Source organism: Pelmatolapia mariae, linkage group LG7, assembly GCF_036321145.2.
Source record: "Pelmatolapia mariae isolate MD_Pm_ZW linkage group LG7, Pm_UMD_F_2, whole genome shotgun sequence".
NCBI lineage: Eukaryota > Metazoa > Chordata > Actinopteri > Cichliformes > Cichlidae > Pelmatolapia > Pelmatolapia mariae.
This window is the reverse complement of record NC_086233.1, coordinates 7,085,874-7,106,948: the sequence shown is the minus strand read 5'-3', so window position 1 is coordinate 7,106,948 and position 21,075 is coordinate 7,085,874. Positions and strand designations below refer to the sequence as shown.

The window sequence follows — 21,075 nt, the reverse complement described above, 5'->3', positions numbered from 1 at the left end:
CTGTTGCAGCTCTCTTGCACCTGGCACTGCATTGTCTTTACAGTCCCTGGCACAGCAGCTGCAGCAGCCTGCCTCTGTGCTAAGATTTCCTTGTGCTGCATGAATCGGCAACGAAGTTGCTGAGCTAGAAGACTCAGAAAAAATCTTCTTTTGCCTGTCCACCCTGTACATGCCTTGTACAAAATGTAGGCATTCACTGCCGCCAGGTCCAGTATATTGTAGAAAACCGCTACTGGCCACCTGCGTGTTGCTGATCTTACAGAATACATCGGTGCCATTTGGTCCAACACGTCTACACCACACTGTAAAAGCAGAGAGAGAGAGTCATGAGTATATGTTTTTTTCTATAGGCCTGTATAGCACACATCAGAAAACATTGTAGCACTGGTGTAAAATTGTACACACATTCACATACCTTCATGTGGTTATAGTCTGTTATCGTGTTGGGTTTCCTCTTTCTGCCGTCACCGATCATCACGTCTTGGTGCATGGAACTTAGAACACACACAGTCTTGTTTTTTTTAGGTGCATAAATTGTCAAGGACACACTGCCACTTCTAAGCACTGAAGTGGAGAATACCTCTCGCTTTGCAGTATCTTTTGCAAGTTGAGGAAGTTCACGCCGGACTTTATTCACCGTGCCCAGTAATGTTGTTTTGCGCTGCAGCAGTCTGTGCGACAGTGACAGTGAAGTAAAGAAATTGTCCGTTGTGACATTTCTTCCATCATCCAAAAACGGCTCCATCAGTTTCATGACCACGTTCTCTGCCAGCCTCTCTCCTTTCTGACAACTGGGGTCTTTTCCCAAGTAAGGAGATGCACTGCAGACATATTTGGTGTCCAAATCCGTGACCATCCAGAACTTGATCCCAAATTTGTCTGGCTTGGTTGCAATATACTGGGTGAATGGACAACGAACCTTGGTAGGGAACAGCTGTTCATCTATGGTCATGTGTTCCCCTGGAGTGAAACTCTTAGCACAGTTCTCGTTGAAGCGTGTCCAGATGTCGGAGATCGCTGCAAATTTGTCTGTTTTCACCCGTTCTGCCCGCGTGTCCCTGTCATCAAATCGAAGGTGTTGCATAATTGAAATGAATCTATCTCGGGGCATTGTCTCTTTGATTAGTGGCACCAGAAAACTTTCTGACCAGCAATCCACAATGGCACCAACAGGACACATGATTGCTCTTACAAACAGGAAGGCTACTTTCCTTCCTTACCTGCAGCGTACTATACACCATGGTAGTTTCTATGTGCAATATTTCTCATATGCAATATTAGATCTTGTCAATCCTTGTCACTACATTGGATGCCTGGCCATAAACATATATACATAGAGTTGTACATATATTTATATAGCCACACGTTATATAATATGCATAAAGTCTAGTTATACACACAGACACATCTATATCATATATACACACACATACACACACACACATATATATATATATATGTATGTGTGTGTGTGTGTGTGTGTGTGTGTGTTTGTGCAACATTGGCATTTGTTTACTTAGATCCAAGGCAGGCCAAACCTCTGTCTTACAACCTACATACAAAAGACAGACATTCACAATATATGGGTACACAAGTCTGTTTTATTTCAAAGTGTTTCAAACTTTGAAACGAACCTTGGTAGGGAACAGCTGTTCCCTACCAAGCATTTCTTGCAGCTGGCAACAGTATAGTTGTGACTTCCGCAAAAAATGTGGTCAAAATCTCATGAGTAAGTTGAAGCATTTCTACCAGGCATTTCTGAAAGTTGTAACACAGAGGTTTGGCCTGCCTTGGATCTGAGCAACTCCGAGTGAGCAAATGCAAATGTGCCAGGCCTCAAGGACAATGGGTGGTTTGCACAACAAAAGCTGTAGGAGAAACAAGCTGACGACCTGTGAAAATCTCAGCAGGGGTGCTTAACACCTCGGGACTTGCACCAGAAAATAAAAAAGCCAGTAATTCTAGGGTGTTTTGGGTTTAGGGAAGTTACGCAAATTTGCGCAGGATAGTAAATCTAGTGTTAATGGTTTTGCGCCAGTTTCCGGTTTCAAAATAAAAGCATGGATTTCAAAATAAAACCGAAGTACCTTTCAAACAAACGTAAAAATATTTACCAAATTTAAAGGTCATTTACACAAATGCTTCATCATATTGCACTGTAAATGAAACATGCTCAGTAGGTGTCCAGATCACAAGTGTGGCAGTCTTGAGCCCTGTGCAAAACATTGTAAGTTGCACTTGCATGTAATAGCCTCTGCTGCCAGTTTTCTGCAGCTGCAGTTCTCCATCTACCAGTTTGATATCGCTGCATTTCTGGGTAAGCTGCTCCATGAGTGAAGGATAAGTCGGCACAGGACATTTTATTTCTAGAAGCACATCTGAGTCAATGACCCCGTCAGGACTCGCAGAGAGCCATGGCTCCTGGATGCTGATAACACTACCCATGTGAAAGATGTTCATACCCTGTTCTTTCAACTGATGACAAGCTCTAACTTCATTTTCTTTACCATAGTTTGTTGCATAATTGCCACGAAAGGAAGAGTACATGTGCTCAGATAAAAATTTGTCATTTTTTGTAGTGGCACGTACTGGAACTTTTTTAGCGGAGCTTGCTGTAAGTCTGATTTTCCTGCAGTTGTGCCACAAATCAGATGCACTTTGCTCTTTTGTATCTTTTTGTAATTGTTCTGCTTGCTCTTCAGAAACTTGAAACTTGTATGCCTGGTAGAATGCCCTGCATGGATTACAGCTTAGTTTGTAACTGTGTGCTTGGTGTGGCTGAAAAAATTGCTCATCAACTTTACTGTTGCGGTGAGGACCTGCAGATGGCGAGGCATTGTAACACTTTCCAATTAATGTGTTCTTGAGGAGGAAAAGTGGCTTCACTGGTGCTTTGCTAACACTGTCAATAAAGTCTTGATGTGTAAGGTGATATGGTGTGTTAGGGAGAGATTGTGTCACTGCAGTCCGGGAGTTCACATCGTACTGCTGCTCTGCCCTGTGATGTCTGAAGTTTATCAGGCTTAGACGTTTAGGTTCAAGGTTCTTTGCTGTCCCTGCATTCCACCTGCCCTGCTCGTCTGTACATGCAAGCCCTGTCTTTCCACTGATCGCAGCATTCTGCACCTGTAACAAACATTAATAGTTTTTTCTCACTGTCAATACTCAAGATTTAACATAATTAGGAGGTTTACACTAACAAAAGCAGTACACGGTCGGTGTCCTGCATGTTATAGATATGACCCTGGGTCAATACACCTGAATCATATCCAAAACAGATATAAACACTGGCAAAGTCACCCATATTATCCATTTCATATTAATAGTCCTGCCCTTAATGTGCAGTCTTTTATTTTTTTATATATTTTATCTTCATGTGATTGTACAGCATACAGCCCACACAAAGTTAACAAGTGGCTTTCACATGTAAACAGTGCTCCACGTAATACTTGGCTAGATGGCAGTAGCGTGACTCCTTAATCACAGCCTTTGACCAGTCCAGTTTTTGTGTTTCAGTGATTTAAACATTGTGATATCCAGATAAGTGATATACCTTCCACAGAATAGCAGCCGCATGACTACATGATCTCCCTAATCCGGCGATACAGGAACAGCCGACTGTCTCCACTACTCCACTTTCTCTTAGCATTACCCATGCTAAGTGTTTCGCTTGATTAATACTCTGGCTCGGCTCTACAGCTGCTTTAAGAAAAATAAAGTCACCTTGTTTGTTGAGCAGTACTTTATCAATTTTGTTGTTGTGCAGGTAATTATACGCCTCGGTGCTCTTGTAATTACGTAATTCCTCGCCATCAACGCCTTCGGAAAATACAAAGTAATTAATAATGTCGATGTAGCTAACATCGGGCCATAGTTTCATGTCATCTACCCACTCCGTGAGAGGTGACGGGTGAGGCACTGCAACTGAACTGTCGTCGCTGCTTTTTAAAACATCTCTACTGTGTATCCACCTTCGATGTGTTGCCATTTACTCCAGGTAAAACTGCAGTGAGAGAAATCTTTATCAACAGTGAAGGTGTAACCCCGCAACTGTCAACAACAGCGCAAGCGGAAGTAAAAAACCGGCTTCCGCTATGAATCGGGGTAATGGCGCGAAATCAGAAATACTGTGGATAGCATTAGCATGTTCTTGATGTCTTTGCAGATCCAGCATGTGGAGCCAGTCAATCCAATAACATGGACAAGTACGAAAAGGTGAAGAAAATTGGGGAAGGTTCATTCGGAGAGGCTATCCTGGTCAAATCCAAAGATGATGGACACCAATATGTCATCAAGGAGATAGGAGGCATATCTGGAGTAAGCTTCTGTGCATATATTATATTCTGTCCCTCCTGTTATTTCTAAGGTATGCTTTTTATAAGTTTGTTATATAGCAGGTCATAATCATCATTCTGTAATTAATTGTAGCAACATGTCAGAAAAAATATGTTTATTCCTGATCTTGTCTGGGCAAAGACTGCCATCTAGTGGGTTGACAGGGTAGCGCCATGTTTGAGCGCAAGCAGTGATTTTCTCCCAGCGCTGGACAGGGAAGGTCCATTTCTCTGTGTCTCTGTAAATTCCTGCATCTGGCGCTCTTGAAAAGGCATAATCTGTAACTGTGGCAAAACGATTGATTGTTCTCACTTATTAGTACCTTGTTCAGCAAAGTAATGAGTTTGTTGTGTGTTTAGCGAGTTTGTTACATTACTAGCATAAGCTAGCTGTTAGCCCTTTGTTTAGCCTGCCAGCATGAAACATACCAGCATGTGGTGTTAGTTGTATCTCTTGAAATGCTACGCGGGTACAGTGTTGATACTGAGATTGTGTAGTGACCGTTTACATAAGTCAACAATATTTAATGTAATCTTTGTGTATTTGTATGGAGAGTGAATACACTGTATTCTGTTTCTGTTATTACAGTTTTACAAAATGAAAAATATGGATCAGTAAAGCTCTGAAGAATGCCACACGGTTTCCTGAGTGTTTACTGAAGCCAGTTAATGTTTAGCTCTCTGCATAAGCTGGATAGGGACATTCAGCTGAGGGCAGAAGAGTAAAAAGATTGTCCACGCATCAAGTGCACTGCCAGGATCCTGAGACACTTCACTCCAGCAACAGCAACCATGTCCAACCACGGAGACACCTCGCAGCTTTCACAGCTGGAAGTCAGGTCGGAATGCAGATCAGCAGCTTCACGCCGGTCAAACAGCTCAGCAGCAAGCCTTGCTGCAGCACGAGCACGAGCTGAAGCCGAAGCTGCTCGAGCAAGAGCAGAATACGCCAAACGCCAAATAGACATGGAGGTCGAAAAGGCCCGGATGGAGGCAGCGCTAAATGCTCTGAAGCAGGAGGGAGAAGCAGAAGCAGCACTTGCAGCCGCAAGGGTCCTAGAGGCTGCAGTTCTGGACCAGGCAGAGTCTGTGAAGCCACCAGACGTTCCTGTGGCTGTCAGTCGCACTCAAGAGTATGTAGATACCCACTTACACAGCAACACTAAAATGGAAGGTGAGTCAAAACACAGTAGAGAGCAAAACCGTGACTTAGACAACGCCCACTCTACAGGGCCAGACATATCAGCAGCAGCTGCACGCGGGTACCCCCCCAGTTCTCCACCCGTTTGGCAGCCCAAACTTCCACCTCCCCATTGGTCCAACCATGTTGGAGCGGCCACACCACAACGACAAGCAGATGTATCAGACCTCGCTGCCCTCCTCTCACGTCGTGACCTACTGACATCAGGACTGACAGTGTTTGATAACAAGCCAGAGACTTATCTAGCATGGAGATCTATGTTTCACAATGCCACTGAAGATTTAAACCTAAAGTGCAGTGAAGAACTTGATCTGCTCACTAAGTGGCTCAGTGGGGAGTCTCTCCAGCATGCTCTGAGAATCAGGGCTGTCCATGTTAACAATCCAGAAACAGGTCTTCAGCGTTTATGGCAAAGACTAGACAGGATTTATGGCTCATCAGAAGTTATTGAAGCTTCCCTGTTCAAACGCCTAGAGAGCTTTCCCAGAGTTACTCCGAGAGACAATCACCTTCTTCAGGAACTTGCAGATCTCCTCCTGGAACTTGAAGCAGCAAAAAACGAAGGATACCTGCCAGGCCTCAGCTTTCTCGACACTCCAAGAGGCATAAACCCAATTGTGGAAAAACTCCCACACACCCTGCAAGAGTCATGGATCAAACAGGGGTCCAAGTATAAGAAAGAACACAGGGTGCACTATCCGCCTTTCTCCTACTTGGTGCAGTTTGTGAATAGCAATGCTGAAATGAAAACTGACCCCAGCTTCATTCTACAAAATTACAGCACTGGACACATGAAGATAGAAAGGCCACTGGTGAGACAATCACATTTTAGAGCCCCGCTAACAGCAAACAAAACACAGGTTGGCACACCCAGCAACAAATCTAACACCCACTCTCTCGATCCCGAAAAACAGTGTCCAGTACACATGAAGGCCCATTCACTTGCAAAATGTAGAGGGTTTAGGATGAAAACACTGGATGAGCGGAAAAGTCTGCTCAAAGGGCTCTTGATCTGTTACAAGTGTCTCTCATCAACAGAACACAGGGCCAAAGACTGTAAAGCTGACATTCGTTGTCTGGAGTGCAATAGCGGTACCCACATCTCCGCCATGCATGCTGGGCCACCCCCTTGGACAAGTGGGAGCTCTGATTCTACACCAGAGGCACACGGCGGGGAGCCAGACATCCCGAGCTCCACAATGACCACATCTAACTGCACCGAGGTATGTGGACAGGGACAACAAGGATGGTCTTGTTCTAAAATTTGCATGGTGAAAGTATATCACAGCACAGCCCCTCAAATGAAAAGGAAAATGTATGCAATTCTAGACGACCAAAGTAATGTGTCACTGGCTCGTTCTCCCTTTTTTGACATGTTTAATGTACATGGTGAAGCCTTTCCATACACAATGAAAACATGTTCTGGCACAACAAACAGAACAGGCCGTAGAGCTCACGGCTTTGTCATTGAGGGTGTTGACGGGAAAGTGTCTATACCACTACCAACACTGACAGAGTGTAATCAGATCCCTGATAACAGGAGTGAGATACCCACCCCAGAAGCTGCAGCTGCTCATCATCACTTAGTTCACATAGCTGCACAAATACCCCCTCTTGATCAAGAGGCAGATATTCTCCTCCTCTTAGGCCGTGATGTAATTCAGGCTCACAAGGTTCGAAGCCAGGCAAATGGGCCCAATGAAGCACCTTACGCCCAAAAGCTTGATCTTGGATGGGTAATTGTTGGGGATGTTTGTCTCTCGGGAGCTCACAGACCCACAGTGAACTCCTACAAGACCAACATACTCGATAATGGCCGCCCCAGTTTTCTCTCTCCCTGTGGCAGCAGAATCTACACAAAGGTGAAGATCACAGGAGAATACCCCCTTTTTGAGAGCACACAGGTCAAAGATGAACTGGGCAAACACATCTTTCAACAAACTACTGATGATGACAAAATGGCACTCTCTGCAGAAGATAAGTCGTTTCTGAACATTATGCACAAAGAGTTTGCTAAAGATGATGCAAATAACTGGGTCGCCCCCTGCCCTTTCGTCATCCCCGACGTCGCTTACCCAACAACAGAGAGCAGGCTCTCTCCCGCCTCATGTCCCTACGGAAGACATTAAAGAGAAAGACGGAGATGAAAGATCATTATGTGGAGTTTATGAAAAGGATCTTCGACAAAGGTCATGCAGAAAGGGCTCCTCCTCTCAAACCCCACCAAGAATGCTGGTATCTCCCACACTTTGGTGTTTACCACCCCCAAAAGCCAGCAAAAATCAGAATAGTCTTCGATTCAAGCGCCCAGTTCGAAAATGTGTCCCTGAATCAAGTGCTGTGTAAGGGCCCAGATCTCAATAACAGCCCTGTGGGTGTGCTTCTCAGATTCCGAGGTGACCCACATGCTGTGATGGCCGACGTGGAGCAGATGTTTCACAACTTCATGGTCAGAGAGGACCATCGTGATTATCTGCGTTTTCTGTGGTTCCGCGATCACGACCTGGATGGAGAAGTGGACGAGTTTCACATGACAGTCCATGTTTTTGGGAATTGCCCGTCCCCCTCAGTTGCCATCTATGCGGCTCAAGAAAACTGCTGTGGAAGGAGAGAAAGAATATGGCAGTGATGTAAGGGAATTTATTGAGCGCCATTTTTATGTAGATGATGGGCTAAAGTCATTTCCCTCTGAGACCCAGGCGATTGACGTCCTTCACAGAACACAAAGGATGCTGGCTCAGTCTAACATCCGCCTTCACAAGATCTCATCCAACAGCCCTGAAGTCGTCAGTGCCTTCCCAAGTGAAGATCTAGCTACAGGTCCGCAGGAACTCCAACGTGGACAACACGCCCCACTCATGCAACGCAGCTTTGGCTTAGGCTGGGACCTGTCGACAGACCAATTGTCATTTCAAGTTGAAATCAGCGACAGGCCTTTCACCAAACGTGGTGTATTGTCAGTCATCAACAGTTTGTATGACCCACTTGGCTTCGCTGTGCCAGTTAGCATCGAAGGCCGCTCCATTCTGAGAGAGATTTCTATGGACATTAGCGAATGGGATGCACCGCTGCCGAGGGAGAAACAGGACAAGTGGCAACAATGGAAAGATTCCCTAAAGCACTTACAACAGCTCAAGATCTCCCGCATGTATACATCCATCTCACTATCCGAATCTCAGAGAAAAGAAATGCATGTTTTTTGTGATGCATCCACAAAAGCTGTTGGAGCCGTTGCTTACCTGAAACTCACAGCAGGCAATGGGCTCAGTGAAGTTGGGTTTCTTCTTGGAAAGGCCAGGCTGGCTCCAAAACCAGACATCACAATTCCAAGACTGGAACTTTGTGCGGCTGTGCTGGCTGTAGAAGTGGCGGAAATGGTCCAGCAGGAGCTTGACACTACTATCAATGAGGTGAACTTCTACACCGACTCGAAGGTGGTCCTTGGATATATTTTCAATGAAAAAAGACACTTTTATGTGTATGTGCATAACCGTGTGGAGCGCATTAGGCGTTCTACCCAGACCCACCAATGGTATTACGTACCCACACAGCTAAACCCAGCTGACCATGCCACACGAGCATTGCCCGCTGAGCATCTGTCTCACTCTACATGGCTTAGCGGACCTGCCTTCCTTACAGATTCGGGCCAACGACAAATACAGAAAGAACCTTTTGACCTTGTTTGCCCTGAAAACGACACCGAGCTGCGCCCAGATATCGTATCCTGTGCCACCTTTCTGTCAAAAAAAGAGCTCAGGACCACAAGGTTCGAGAGATTCTCAAATTGGACTCGTCTGCTGAAAACTATTGCCAGACTGCTGCACATTGCCAAGTCCTTTAAAGCTGAAACAGAGAGCGCATGTCGTGGTTGGCACAAGTGCAACAACTATGCTACAGAAGAACAGCTTCAGCAGGCCAAGGTTACTATCATTCGTGCAGTTCAAAAAGAGGTGTATGCGGATGACATCAAGCGCATGGAGCAGAGTGAGTCCATTCGCACACAAAGTCCACTTAGCAAGCTGAGTCCTTACATAGACGCTGATGCAGTTCTTAGGGTCGGCGGCCGGATGGCAAGAGCTCAACTGTCAACAGATGAGACACACCCCATGCTCATTCCCAGTAAACACCACATAACCCAGCTCATAATCAGACACTTTCACGCACAAGTATGTCATCAGGGCAGACACTTCACCGAAGGTGCAATTAGAGCTGCAGGTTTTTGGATTGTGGGTGGGAAAAGAGCCGTCAGTAGTGTTATCTTCAACTGTGTCATATGCCACAGATTAAGAGGCAAGCAACAAGAGCAGATCATGTCAGATCTACCAGAAGACAGAATGTGTACAGACCCTCCTTTCACGTGTGTGGGCCTAGATGTTTTTGGTCCATGGCTTGTTACAGTCAGAAAGACACGAGGAGGTCAAGCAGAGGCCAAGAGATGGGCAGTGATCTTTACGTGTATGAGCACTCGTGCCATACATATTGAAGTAATAGAAGCAATGGACACTTCATCTTTCATCAATGCTCTGCGCCGTTTCTTTGCCATGCGAGGTGCTGTTAAACTACTCAGATCCGATTGCGGCACAAACTTTGTGAGTGCTTGCAGAGAACTCCAAATCGACAAGAAGGGTTGTCATAATGACAAAATCAACACGTATCTTGGAGACATGGCAGAGGTCACTGCAATAGTCAACTCAAGGCCACTTACCACAGTTTCTGCTGACTCAGAGCATCCTGAGATTCTCACTCCTGCCATGCTACTCACACAAAAGGTCGGTGCGCCCCCAGTTCCACCAGGTCAGTTCCACGATCAGGACCTGTTTAGAGCGCAATGGAGACGTGTACAGTATCTGGCCAACGTCTTCTGGGGACGATGGAGGAGAGAGTACCTCAGCGGACTACAGGGTCGTCGCAAGTGGAGGGCACCAAAGCCCAATCTACAAATTGGAGATGTGGTCCTGCTCAAAGAGGGACAAGAAAACAGGATTGACTGGCCACTAGGGCTAGTCATAAAGACCTTCCCCAGTCAAGATGGCAGAGTAAGGAAGATCGAAGTCAAGATCATCCGCAGTGGCGAATGTAGAGTGTACCTGAGACCCATCAGTGAAGTCGTCTTACTGGTACCTAAGAGCTAAGTCTGAAAGACTCTTAATATCCTTTGTAATAGTGGGATTCAGCTTTAGTTGGTGTGACGTCCTGCAGACGTCAGGCGGGGAGTATTCTGTCCCTCCTGTTATTTCTAAGGTATGCTTTTTATAAGTTTGTTATATAGCAGGTCATAATCATCATTCTGTAATTAATTGTAGCAACATGTCAGAAAAAATATGTTTATTCCTGATCTTGTCTGGGCAAAGCCTGCCATCTAGTGGGTTGACAGGGTAGCGCCATGTTTGAGTGCAAGCAGTGATTTTCTCCCAGCGCTTGACAGGGAAGGTCCATTTCTCTGTGTCTCTGTAAATTCCTGCATCTGGCGCTCTTGAAAAGGCATAATCTGTAAGTGTGGCAAAACGATTGATTGTTCTCACTTATTAGTACCTTGTTCAGCAAAGTAATGAGTTTGTTGTGTGTTTAGCGAGTTTGTTACATTACTAGCATAAGCTAGCTGTTAGCCCTTTGTTTAGCCTGCCAGCATGAAACATACCAGCATGTGGTGTTAGTTGTATCTCTTGAAATGCTACGCGGGTACAGTGTTGATACTGAGATTGTGTAGTGACCGTTTACATAAGTCAACAATATTTAATGTAATCTTTGTGTATTTGTATGGAGAGTGAATACACTGTATTCTGTTTCTGTTATTACAGTTTTACAAAATGAAAAATATGGATCAGTAAAGCTCTGAAGAATGCCACACGGTTTCCTGAGTGTTTACTGAAGCCAGTTAATGTTTAGCTCTCTGCATAAGCTGGATAGGGACATTCAGCTGAGGGCAGAAGATATTACACAAGCTTCGCATGTTGTTTTCAGCCTGCGCTTCATCTCGTTACCCTCTTCATTACTTTGACAGATGTCCAGCAAACAGAGGGAGGAATCTCGAAAGGAAGTTGCTGTTCTTGCCAGCATGAGTCATCCAAACATCGTCCAGTATAAGGAATCTTTTGAAGGTACTAATGCCATCCAAATAGCTCATCTGTTTATGTGAAGAAAATATTATCAAATGTGCACTGTGTGATAATTACATACTATAAGTTTTTTATTTTATTTGTATTTTTTTTCCCAGAGGGTGGCTGTCTGTACATTGTGATGGACTACTGCGAGGGTGGAGACCTATCCAAAAAGATCAAATCTCAGAAAGGGGTACTGTTCTCAGAAGAGCAAGTAAGTCAGCAACTACTCGAGGCAGTCACTGTGTCAATAGAAAATTGTATTTTTTAGTCAGTATAAGCTTTTAATGATATAAGTTTGCTTGTGATAGAATGCTGCTTGATGATCATTTCCTTGCTTAGAACTGATTGTTCTTTTCATTGTTCAGGACTGATTCTTCTTCATAACACGTGTTCTGATATTTGTATCTGAGTCTTCTCACAGCGATAGTAAGAAGACAAACAAGCAGTTCTGACCTCGAACACACACACACACACACACACACTCACACACACACACACACAATCACATACGCACATGCTCACGTCAAATGTATTCATTTTTCTTGTGTATAAATAAAGACAAGTGCAAGAGCAGAGCGCGCATCGCAGGGCCCCCACTCTGGTGTGAGCGTTCTGTGATCGCCCTTGTATACAAGCAAATGCTGCAGCGTCTGTGTGTGTTTCTCCTCTTAGACTCTTAGCTGAAGAAGTGTCATTTAGAGTAAATCTCTTGACATTTATTTTGGTCCTTCGAAGCCGGGGCAGAAACATCAGAACTGTTATCTGTGACTCTGTTCCAGGATCCAGCACTGATTCCTGACGCCGTGGGAAGCCAGCACCGAAGTCTGTGCACAGCCTTCTTAGACGAGGCCGAAAGACCTGGGACGCTAAAATTCGGGTCCAGGCCGGTGTTTTTAGTCTGGTCCACGGCGGTGGGATTCACTGACGATCCGAACCACCAGTGAGACGTCTGAGGGTGAGAGAAACACTATTTTGGTTAGGAATCGCCGTAACGAACCGAATAACAAACAAAATAGGAAAATAAAATAGGTTAGGATTCGCCAAAATGAACCGAATTAGACTTAGGTTTTAGAAGTAGCCGTAATTACTTCATAACAAATTAAAATAGGTTAGGATTCGCCGAAATGAACCGAATTAGACTTAGGTTTTAGAAGTAGCCGTAATTACTTCTTAACAAATTGTAGAAGCGCGCAAATGTCTATGTGTGTATGTGTCTAGAAGTAAGTTGATTTTACAGCACAATACGCTACTGAACTACTTCTATTTTATTTTGTTTTCTTTGCTGAGGCTCACGTACTGGTGACATTGGAGAACGGTTGGGCGTCGTCTCGTAACACTGATACCGCTTGACCTTTAGGGTCAAGTCGAAGGCCGTATCAGTAACCACTCTGAAGTCGAGTGTGCCAGTGACGGCCCAGCAAAATCTTTAAAAATGGGGAATAAACAAGCAAAATTAACACCTGACGAGGAATGATTAGAAAAACAAGAAACCGGAGCAGGAATAATCCAAAAGAAGGGGAGAGGAATGGAGAGGACGACAGGCAAAAAAGAGTAAAAGCATTAACAAACAAAGAAGACAGTGACTCAGAACAGGATAGCAGCCCAGGTGAAGAGAATAGTTCAGATCAGGAAGAACATAATAATCCCTCACCAAGTGAAAAATTCAAGATCAAAGTAGAAGTTTAAAAAGGGCTGGAAACAGACCCGACTGAATACATATAGATACAAGAGGAATAAAGTAAAATAAACAAAAGGCTAAATTAATTTAGAACTTAACTGTAATGTATTCAAGTTGATGATAGCAAGGATAACAACCTGTAAACTGGTATTAACAATGACACATAGTTGGGATGAAGACCATGCCCTGAATGAACAGAATGATTCACACAAACACATATTAGAAATTAGAGAACTGCATAAGGTATATTAAGGTTGTGTCATTGTTCAGCCAAGGAAAGTGTGTGAAAATGTAAATGTCTCCAACTTGGGAAAGGGTGAAACTGCAGATCACCACCCTTGGTGGATACAAATAAAATATAAATAAATATTGTAATATACTATTGCTGTTATATAAAGAGATAATAACATTAATAATGAAATAATATTAATATGAAGAGGCACCTTAGTCAATTATGATGTGAGGTGGATAATTGTTAGAAGTAGTCTGCATCAAACTTAAGGTTGCTCAAATTCAGTACAATGACATATGAGAGGATGAAAATAAAGACATTATCTAAACCAATTAAGTGCATAGAGGCACTTGACCTGCTTGAAAACCTGTCATCCTAGATGAGACATTGCTGAAATATAGAGCACACCTATACTAACAACTAATAATTTAAAACCTGTATACAATGGCTAACGCTACAAAATTGAGAAGCTGAATTAAATATGTGGTCACTGCTAAGCTGATGAGCAGGTTACACTTTTTTACAGCAGGAGCTACATGAGAACACATCAGAGGGAGGGAAGCAGCTATTAAAGCTCAAACACGCAGCTGTCTGTGGGCTCAGTTTTTTCCCTCACACTTCTGATTTGTCTTTGGCAGCAGCCTTTTTTGCATCCTGACTCATGTGTATAAAACGTTGATACCATCAGCAACTTATTTGTTTTGGTTTTTTTTTTGTTTTTTGTTTTGTTTTGTTTTGTTGTTTTGAAAATTAATTAAATTTGTGATCACACTCAGGGATCACAGTGACACATAATGATTAGGCATATGATTTACTAATGCAGATGTAATAAGTTTATTCTAAAATCCAAGGAGAACAAACAAGAACAACATCTTCAGTTGTTCTCTGTGTAATGTGCTGCATTTTGTTTTTTGTTTTTTGTTTTGACGTGTTGCTTGAGTGAGGAGTACTGTGACTTCTGTAGTAGCTCTCACCATGCGACCTTGATGATGATAAGTTCAGAGCCAGCTGAGAGCTGGGTTGTTTACTTTGTTTTAGGTGATAAGGCAGAAAAGTTAAAACTTAGTTTCTTGTCCTGAAAAAAACAATAAAAATACAAAAACAAAGGGGGTTTGAGTTTCTCAGCCAAGAACAACTACAATTTCATTTTCTGTTTTTGAGAAAGGAGAATTTAAAATAATAATAATAATAATAATAATGAGCAAACAAGGAGTGATGTTTTGTTTAAGTGGTGAATAAAGCTAATACTGGAAAGTATCATTTGGTACATGATCTACGAGCAATAAATGAAATCAAGTCACCCCAAAAGAACAATGGTTCTCAGTTATAGATTTATCAAACGCCTTTTTCTCAGTGCCTTTACATCCTAACTCAGAGCATCTGTTTGGCTTCACTTTTGAGGGACGGAGATACACCTACACTAGGTTACCTCAGGGTTTTCAAAACAGCCCCACTCTCTATGCAGAAGCTTTAAAGAAATCAATGATGTCCTGCCTCCTGCCAGCAGGAGGACAGTTTCTACTTTACGTAGATGACATTTTAGTGACTGGCCACACAGAGGAAGGGTGTAAGCAAAATACTATGGCTGTGTCACGTCACTTGGCTGAGTTAAGGCCACAAGGTATCTTTAAATAAACTCTAATTGTGGAGACCTGAAGGCACATATTTAGGGTACACCCTCTTGGGTGAAGGCAGAAATATACTGAACAAAAGAAAGAAGCCATCCACAAAACTGAGCATTTACATTCTTTCTGTCAGTGAGCCTGAGTTATGACCTTGGCCCCCTGTTTTCTGCCCCCGTGCAATGTGCTCTGTTGTCTCTACAATGGAAAAAAAAAAAAAAAAAGGGCCCTGACTCTCTGAACACAATAGTCTCTTTATAACTCAGCAGTATGAAATGTCACGAAATAGTCTAACTCACTCACAGTAAATCAGCAGTATAGGATAATACCAACCTATCTAGTTAATCTAATGATTTTCACATTCTGTTGACTCAAAAGTATGATGCAAACTAAAACTACATACTGATTACACAAGAAGTATGATGTGGCCTACAGCAGTGTCATGATTCACTCATTTTGATTACAGGTATAATGTAATATATAGCAGCATATTAATATCACAGCTGCTAATAGCACATTTGCCTTTTTTAACACACGCGAGAGAAAGGCAACTGTTAAGAAAATGCCCTTATGGGTGAAATAGGCCCAGAGGCCCTGCATGCAAGCGTACTAACACACATGAAGAACAGCTTACACTATAGCACAAACTATATACATGCGCCTCTATATCTCTCATTGGTGTTAAAGCAGGAAAAGCTTAACAGAGTTTTGTTATCAAATGCTGAATTTATCTACTGCTGACATTTAACTCTCCAGCTTGCTGGACAATAGGTGACACCTTTGTGAAAACAGAGAAGAGGAAATAAAGACAGAGAGAGAGTCTGGTATGACCAAGCAGTAATCAGACAATAAATTTAGTTGGTAATACAATAAATTGTGGAATGCTTTCTGTTTGATTGATGCAAAACAAGTAATTTAATGTATGAAGGAAATTCTCTTTTGTGATAATATTTTGAACATGCATTTCTGTTGACCTATCAACTTAGCGCATTATGAGCTGATATGCAAATTAGTTGATTGATACTGGATTTGAAAAAATGACTGGATTATAAGATAAGTAAATAAGATGTAAAAATGGTTGAAATTAGTTTCTTATTTCTAGTGTGTGGAGGAAGATTTTATCATGGCACACATCTGTTTACATGGGAGAAAACTCGTCATGTGATACAACGTTTAGCAATATGCTTCTGATGTTCAGCACATCAGAAGGATGACTCTGAAATTAGAAAGGGAAACAATTTTGCTGACAAAGCTGAAAAAACAGCAGCAGCCAAAAAAAACACAGTTTTATTAACAACTCGTGAAAATCAGACCATTCGACTGTCTGTACTGCAGGACGAACAAAAAGCAGCACCACCTAAAGAACAGAAAACAATGGCTAAAACACAGAGCAGTACTAGACACTGATGACATATTGAAAATAGCAGGAAAGAACGCAAACACACGAAAGAACGAAAGATTAATGATGATGTGACAGAAAATGTGCAACAAGATGTTACATACTGATATCTCACTTAAAGGTTATACTGACAACAGGAGGGAATGTCAATAGAAAATTGTATTTTTTAGTCAGTATAAGCTTTTAATGATATAAGTTTGCTTGTGATAGAATGCTGCATGATGATCATTTCCTTGCTTAGAACTGATTGTTCTTTTCATTGTTCAGGACTGATTCTTCTTCATAACACGTGTTCTGATATTTGTATCTGAGTCTTCTCACAGCGATAGTAAGAAGACAAACAAGCAGTTCTGACCTCGAACACACACACACACACACACACACACACACACACACAATCACATACGCACATGCTCACGTCAAATGTATTCATTTTTCTTGTGTATAAATAAAGACAAGTGCAAGAGCAGAGCGCGCATCGCAGGGCCCCCACTCTGGTGTGAGCGTTCTGTGATCGCCCTTGTATACAAGCAAATGCTGCAGCGTCTGTGTGTGTTTCTCCTCTTAGACTCTTAGCTGAAGAAGTGTCATTTAGAGTAAATCTCTTGACACACTGTGCAAACAGTATACACATATTGGGTTAAACTGATCACAATAAGTATGGTTTACTGTAGTCTCCCTTTTTGAGATCCTAGATTGGTTTGTGCAGATCTGCCTAGCGCTCAAGCATGTACACGATCGAAAAATTCTCCACAGAGACATAAAATCACAGGTATTGTTTCATAAATCACAAGCCCTCCCTTTAAGTGATAAGTTGTGTGTTTGCATGTATTGGTTTATTTACATGTGTTATCATAATGCTTTTGTGTAGAACATCTTTTTGACAAAAGATGGAACAGTTCAGCTTGGAGACTTTGGAATTGCAAGGGTGCTGAACAGGTATGCACACTGTTGTCTAAATAGCCCTGCAGTTTTTCATTAAGCATAGATTTCAGACTAAAAGTTGAAGAACACTTTGCATTTCTGGTAATAAGACATTCTGTTTTACTACATTTAAAAAATATTGTAGTTTATTTTATTGAAGTTTGTTATCTGTACACTGCCTTTATTTTATCCAATGTTTAACTGTTGTTACACAGAAATATCTTTTGGTTAAATCAAATATATCTGATCTTATATTGTATTACATGTTTTATGTATTTATACATTTTATTCTGAGGGTCTTAGGTGCATTTATTATTGATGTTGATTTTTCCCTTTTTTACAGCAGTTTTTGCTTTGATTTTATGTCATTGTTTGTATTTTTGCACATTAGACCGTGCTTATTTGAAATATTGAAGCTTTAATATTAAAATGTGCTATTTTTCTGTTTTTCAGCACTGTAGAACTGGCAAGTACATGCATAGGAACACCATATAACCTGTCACCAGAGATCTGTGAAAATAAACCATACAATAACAAAAGGTACTTGGACTTCTGGAATATCGTACATTGGTTTCTAGTTGTCAAGCAAATTCAATAGTAATCAATAAGACAAGGTGTCTACCCACTGAATCTTGAGTCTGCAGGATTAAGTGGTGGCTACAGTGTAATGTAAGGATGTCACCTCGCCTTTTTATTGAGTAAACTTGCTCGCTTACATCTACAGCAGGAAGCTGGTATTGATTTTTCTCCTTAACTATTTTAAGTGTACATGCAATTTAACCCACTGTAGTTACAATGACTGAAGTAAATTTAGCCCAGTCTAAATGATCTGGAGTTGTCAGTAAAGTCTTGTTTTCATCTCAGTTTATAAAAGGAAAGTAAAGGGCATGCACTTGACTGTTGATACCATATCAAATGAATGATAAACTTAACCCAGAACTTATCCCTGCCTACCCATTTGTATGTTCTCGCCTCTCATTTTCCTTGCTTTTCCTTCCTGCTGCAGTGATATTTGGGCCCTAGGGTGTGTTCTGTATGAAATGTGCACTCTTAAGCATGCAGTAAGTATTCTGTGTGAGCTGTTTAATTATTATTATACAGTATTTTAAGGTGTTTTATGCAGCATTTACTGTTCTCTCACATACTAATTTTGATCTCTTCCCTGTATATTCTATATGTATAACTGTAGTTAGATAATGTACTGTTAGATAATACACTGAAGTTAATTTCCAGTATATTAATTCCTAATTAAATCTGTAATCCAGTACAGTCCCCACATTAAGAATCCCTATATAGTTCAATTGTCTTCAGTAATTTCTATGCAGTGGTTACAGCTGTGTGAGCCTTTGCATTTGTTTATTCTCAGTTTGAGGCTGACAACATGAGGTACTTGGTTCTTAAGATAATTCGCGGGTCGTACCCTCCTGTGCCTTGTCACTACTCCCAAGAACTGCGATCTCTCCTTGCACAGCTGTTTAAACGCAACCCTCAAGAGCGACACCTACCTACAACATTGGCAGTCCCATTTTGTGAAAGCCAATAAAAAATAGCTAGGTTTCCATGTGTAATTTGTGTGGAACAATACTGCACAAGAAGCCAAATAGATTTAGAAAAACAAAAAAAAAATGGTTGAAGAACAAAAGATAAATGTCCTTTTTTTTTCTCGTGTCGACTGGCCGGCTGTGTGGTGCACGGCGTAAGGAGGCCAGCATTTAGACTACAGAGTTTAACGACCAAGTTCGAGTCTCTGACAGGTCCGTCTGCTACAGCCGGTAGGACGAGCGAAAGACGAAGCTCCGGACTACCTCCTTTTTATCGCTTTTTTTCATTCACATTTATTTACATTACAAGCCGCAAGTAAAAGCTCAGGGAAACACTTTGAAGGCGGCCTTTTACCTACCCTATATATGTCCTTTCACATCTTATCACTTCATACAGTGGGATGGGCCAGTCTACACATGCTAGTTTCTGCACAGGCTTTTATCACACAGGACCCACTGTTTACAGGTAAGAAATGGAGTGGCAGTAATGTTACAGTGGCTGTGTGGAGTAGCACAACCACTGCTAATATAACACTTTTCACATGCATTTCTACATATTACACTGTCTTTTACCGTCTTTATGGTGCTAGCTTAAAGTCATGCTGTAAATGTTAGCTTGTAGTCAAACATATTCAAACCATGTTAGGACAGAAATATTGGCTTCTATCATGACTAGTTAACACAGATGTTAACTGCCCACGCGTTACTGTAATCCCATTACTTTTTTCAAGTAACGTGACACACTGTTTACAGCAGTGTGTCGTGTTGTTAAAAAAGTGAGTGACGTGAGCACAGTTCTGACATATCAGGAAGTGAACACAGTGACTGAAGCGTGTTCACATTCCTCCTTTAATCATGACAAAACGTGAGGAATCGCACTGAGGTGAGACCTTGACAACAGACAAATCAGAAGCCACACCAATCGGGACAATGATAAGAAAGAAATTCATTTACAGACACGTGAAAAAGCAGTTTAAGGTTCTAGATCTGGATTATTACAACACATCATTATTTATTTAAAGCAACCCAAAATGCACAAATCACTATAACCAAGTACATCCTGTGATTCAGCAGCTGATAGAACCAACTTTAGCAGCAAAAACTTGAGGTAATCATTTTTTATTAGCGTTACTGTAATCCGATTACTTTTTTCAAGTAACGAGTAGTGTAAGGGATTACTATTGCAAAAAAGGTAATTAGATTACTGTTACTTTCCCGTAAGCACGCTGCGTTACTGCGTTACTAAAACCGTATATTTTTTTGCCAGAGTGTCTCATGACAATAACAGCTGTGTGCAGATCAACAATGGATAATCTATCGAGGAGTGCGGAGAGAGTATGACCGTGCAGCCTTTAAAGCGTGGAAGTACTGACCTTACTTTGAGTTTGATTCCGCAAAAAGTGACAAAAACTTTTAGAAACTTCTTTTTACAGCGAAAAAAACCCATAACTTCCCAGCAAGCACCGAGTACGCTACTACGGGATTGGAAATTCACAGAGAGACTCGCGGATTCTTCCACTGACCGCTGCGGCACACCTGCACCAGGCCCAGGGCAAACATCCGCCTGCTATACAGGTGAAAATAGAGCAACAGGACCGCTGAGTCTTTGATTTTATTTATTTTCTGCTGTGTTTCACTTGCATTTATTTGAAAGACTGAGTGTAAACACAAAAATCTTTTATTTTATGTGCTGGAATGTGCAGAAAATAGGTTTAAATGTTAAACAAATTTCTTCTAGTCAGAATGTTGCATATAATTTAATTTTTGCTTGATGCATAAAGTTAAAAGATCAAAACTAATAAAACAAGTTTTAAAAAGAGACTTTTCCATTTGATTACATTTTGTATGATGGATTATGCAGAAAAAATAGAATTGGGCTGAAAGATCTATTGCTTTATTACCTATTCAGGTTGTAAATCATGTTTTTAAAAAGTAACTAAGTAACTAAGTAATTAATTACTTTTGAAAATAAGTAATCAGTAAAGTAACGGGATTACTTTTGGGGGGAAGTAATCAGTAATTAGTTACTGATTTACTTTTTTC

At 41.7% G+C, this 21,075-nt stretch overlaps 1 protein-coding gene across 1 annotated transcript in view; it reads left to right on the top strand.

Annotated features, from left to right (window-relative positions):
* Positions 1-4,197: 4,197 nt before the first annotated feature.
* LOC134630574 (serine/threonine-protein kinase Nek1-like) overlaps positions 4,198-21,075 on the top strand; it is a 36,915-nt gene continuing 20,037 nt past the window's right edge. Inside the window, exons 1-8 of the mRNA XM_065471463.1 lie at positions 4,198-4,317; positions 11,537-11,633; positions 11,750-11,847; positions 17,256-17,339; positions 17,439-17,506; positions 17,945-18,031; positions 18,498-18,552; positions 18,858-19,007. Coding sequence (XP_065327535.1) covers positions 4,198-4,317; positions 11,537-11,633; positions 11,750-11,847; positions 17,256-17,339; positions 17,439-17,506; positions 17,945-18,031; positions 18,498-18,552; positions 18,858-19,007 — 759 coding nt within the window. The remainder of the gene's footprint in view (positions 4,318-11,536; positions 11,634-11,749; positions 11,848-17,255; positions 17,340-17,438; positions 17,507-17,944; positions 18,032-18,497; positions 18,553-18,857; positions 19,008-21,075) is intronic.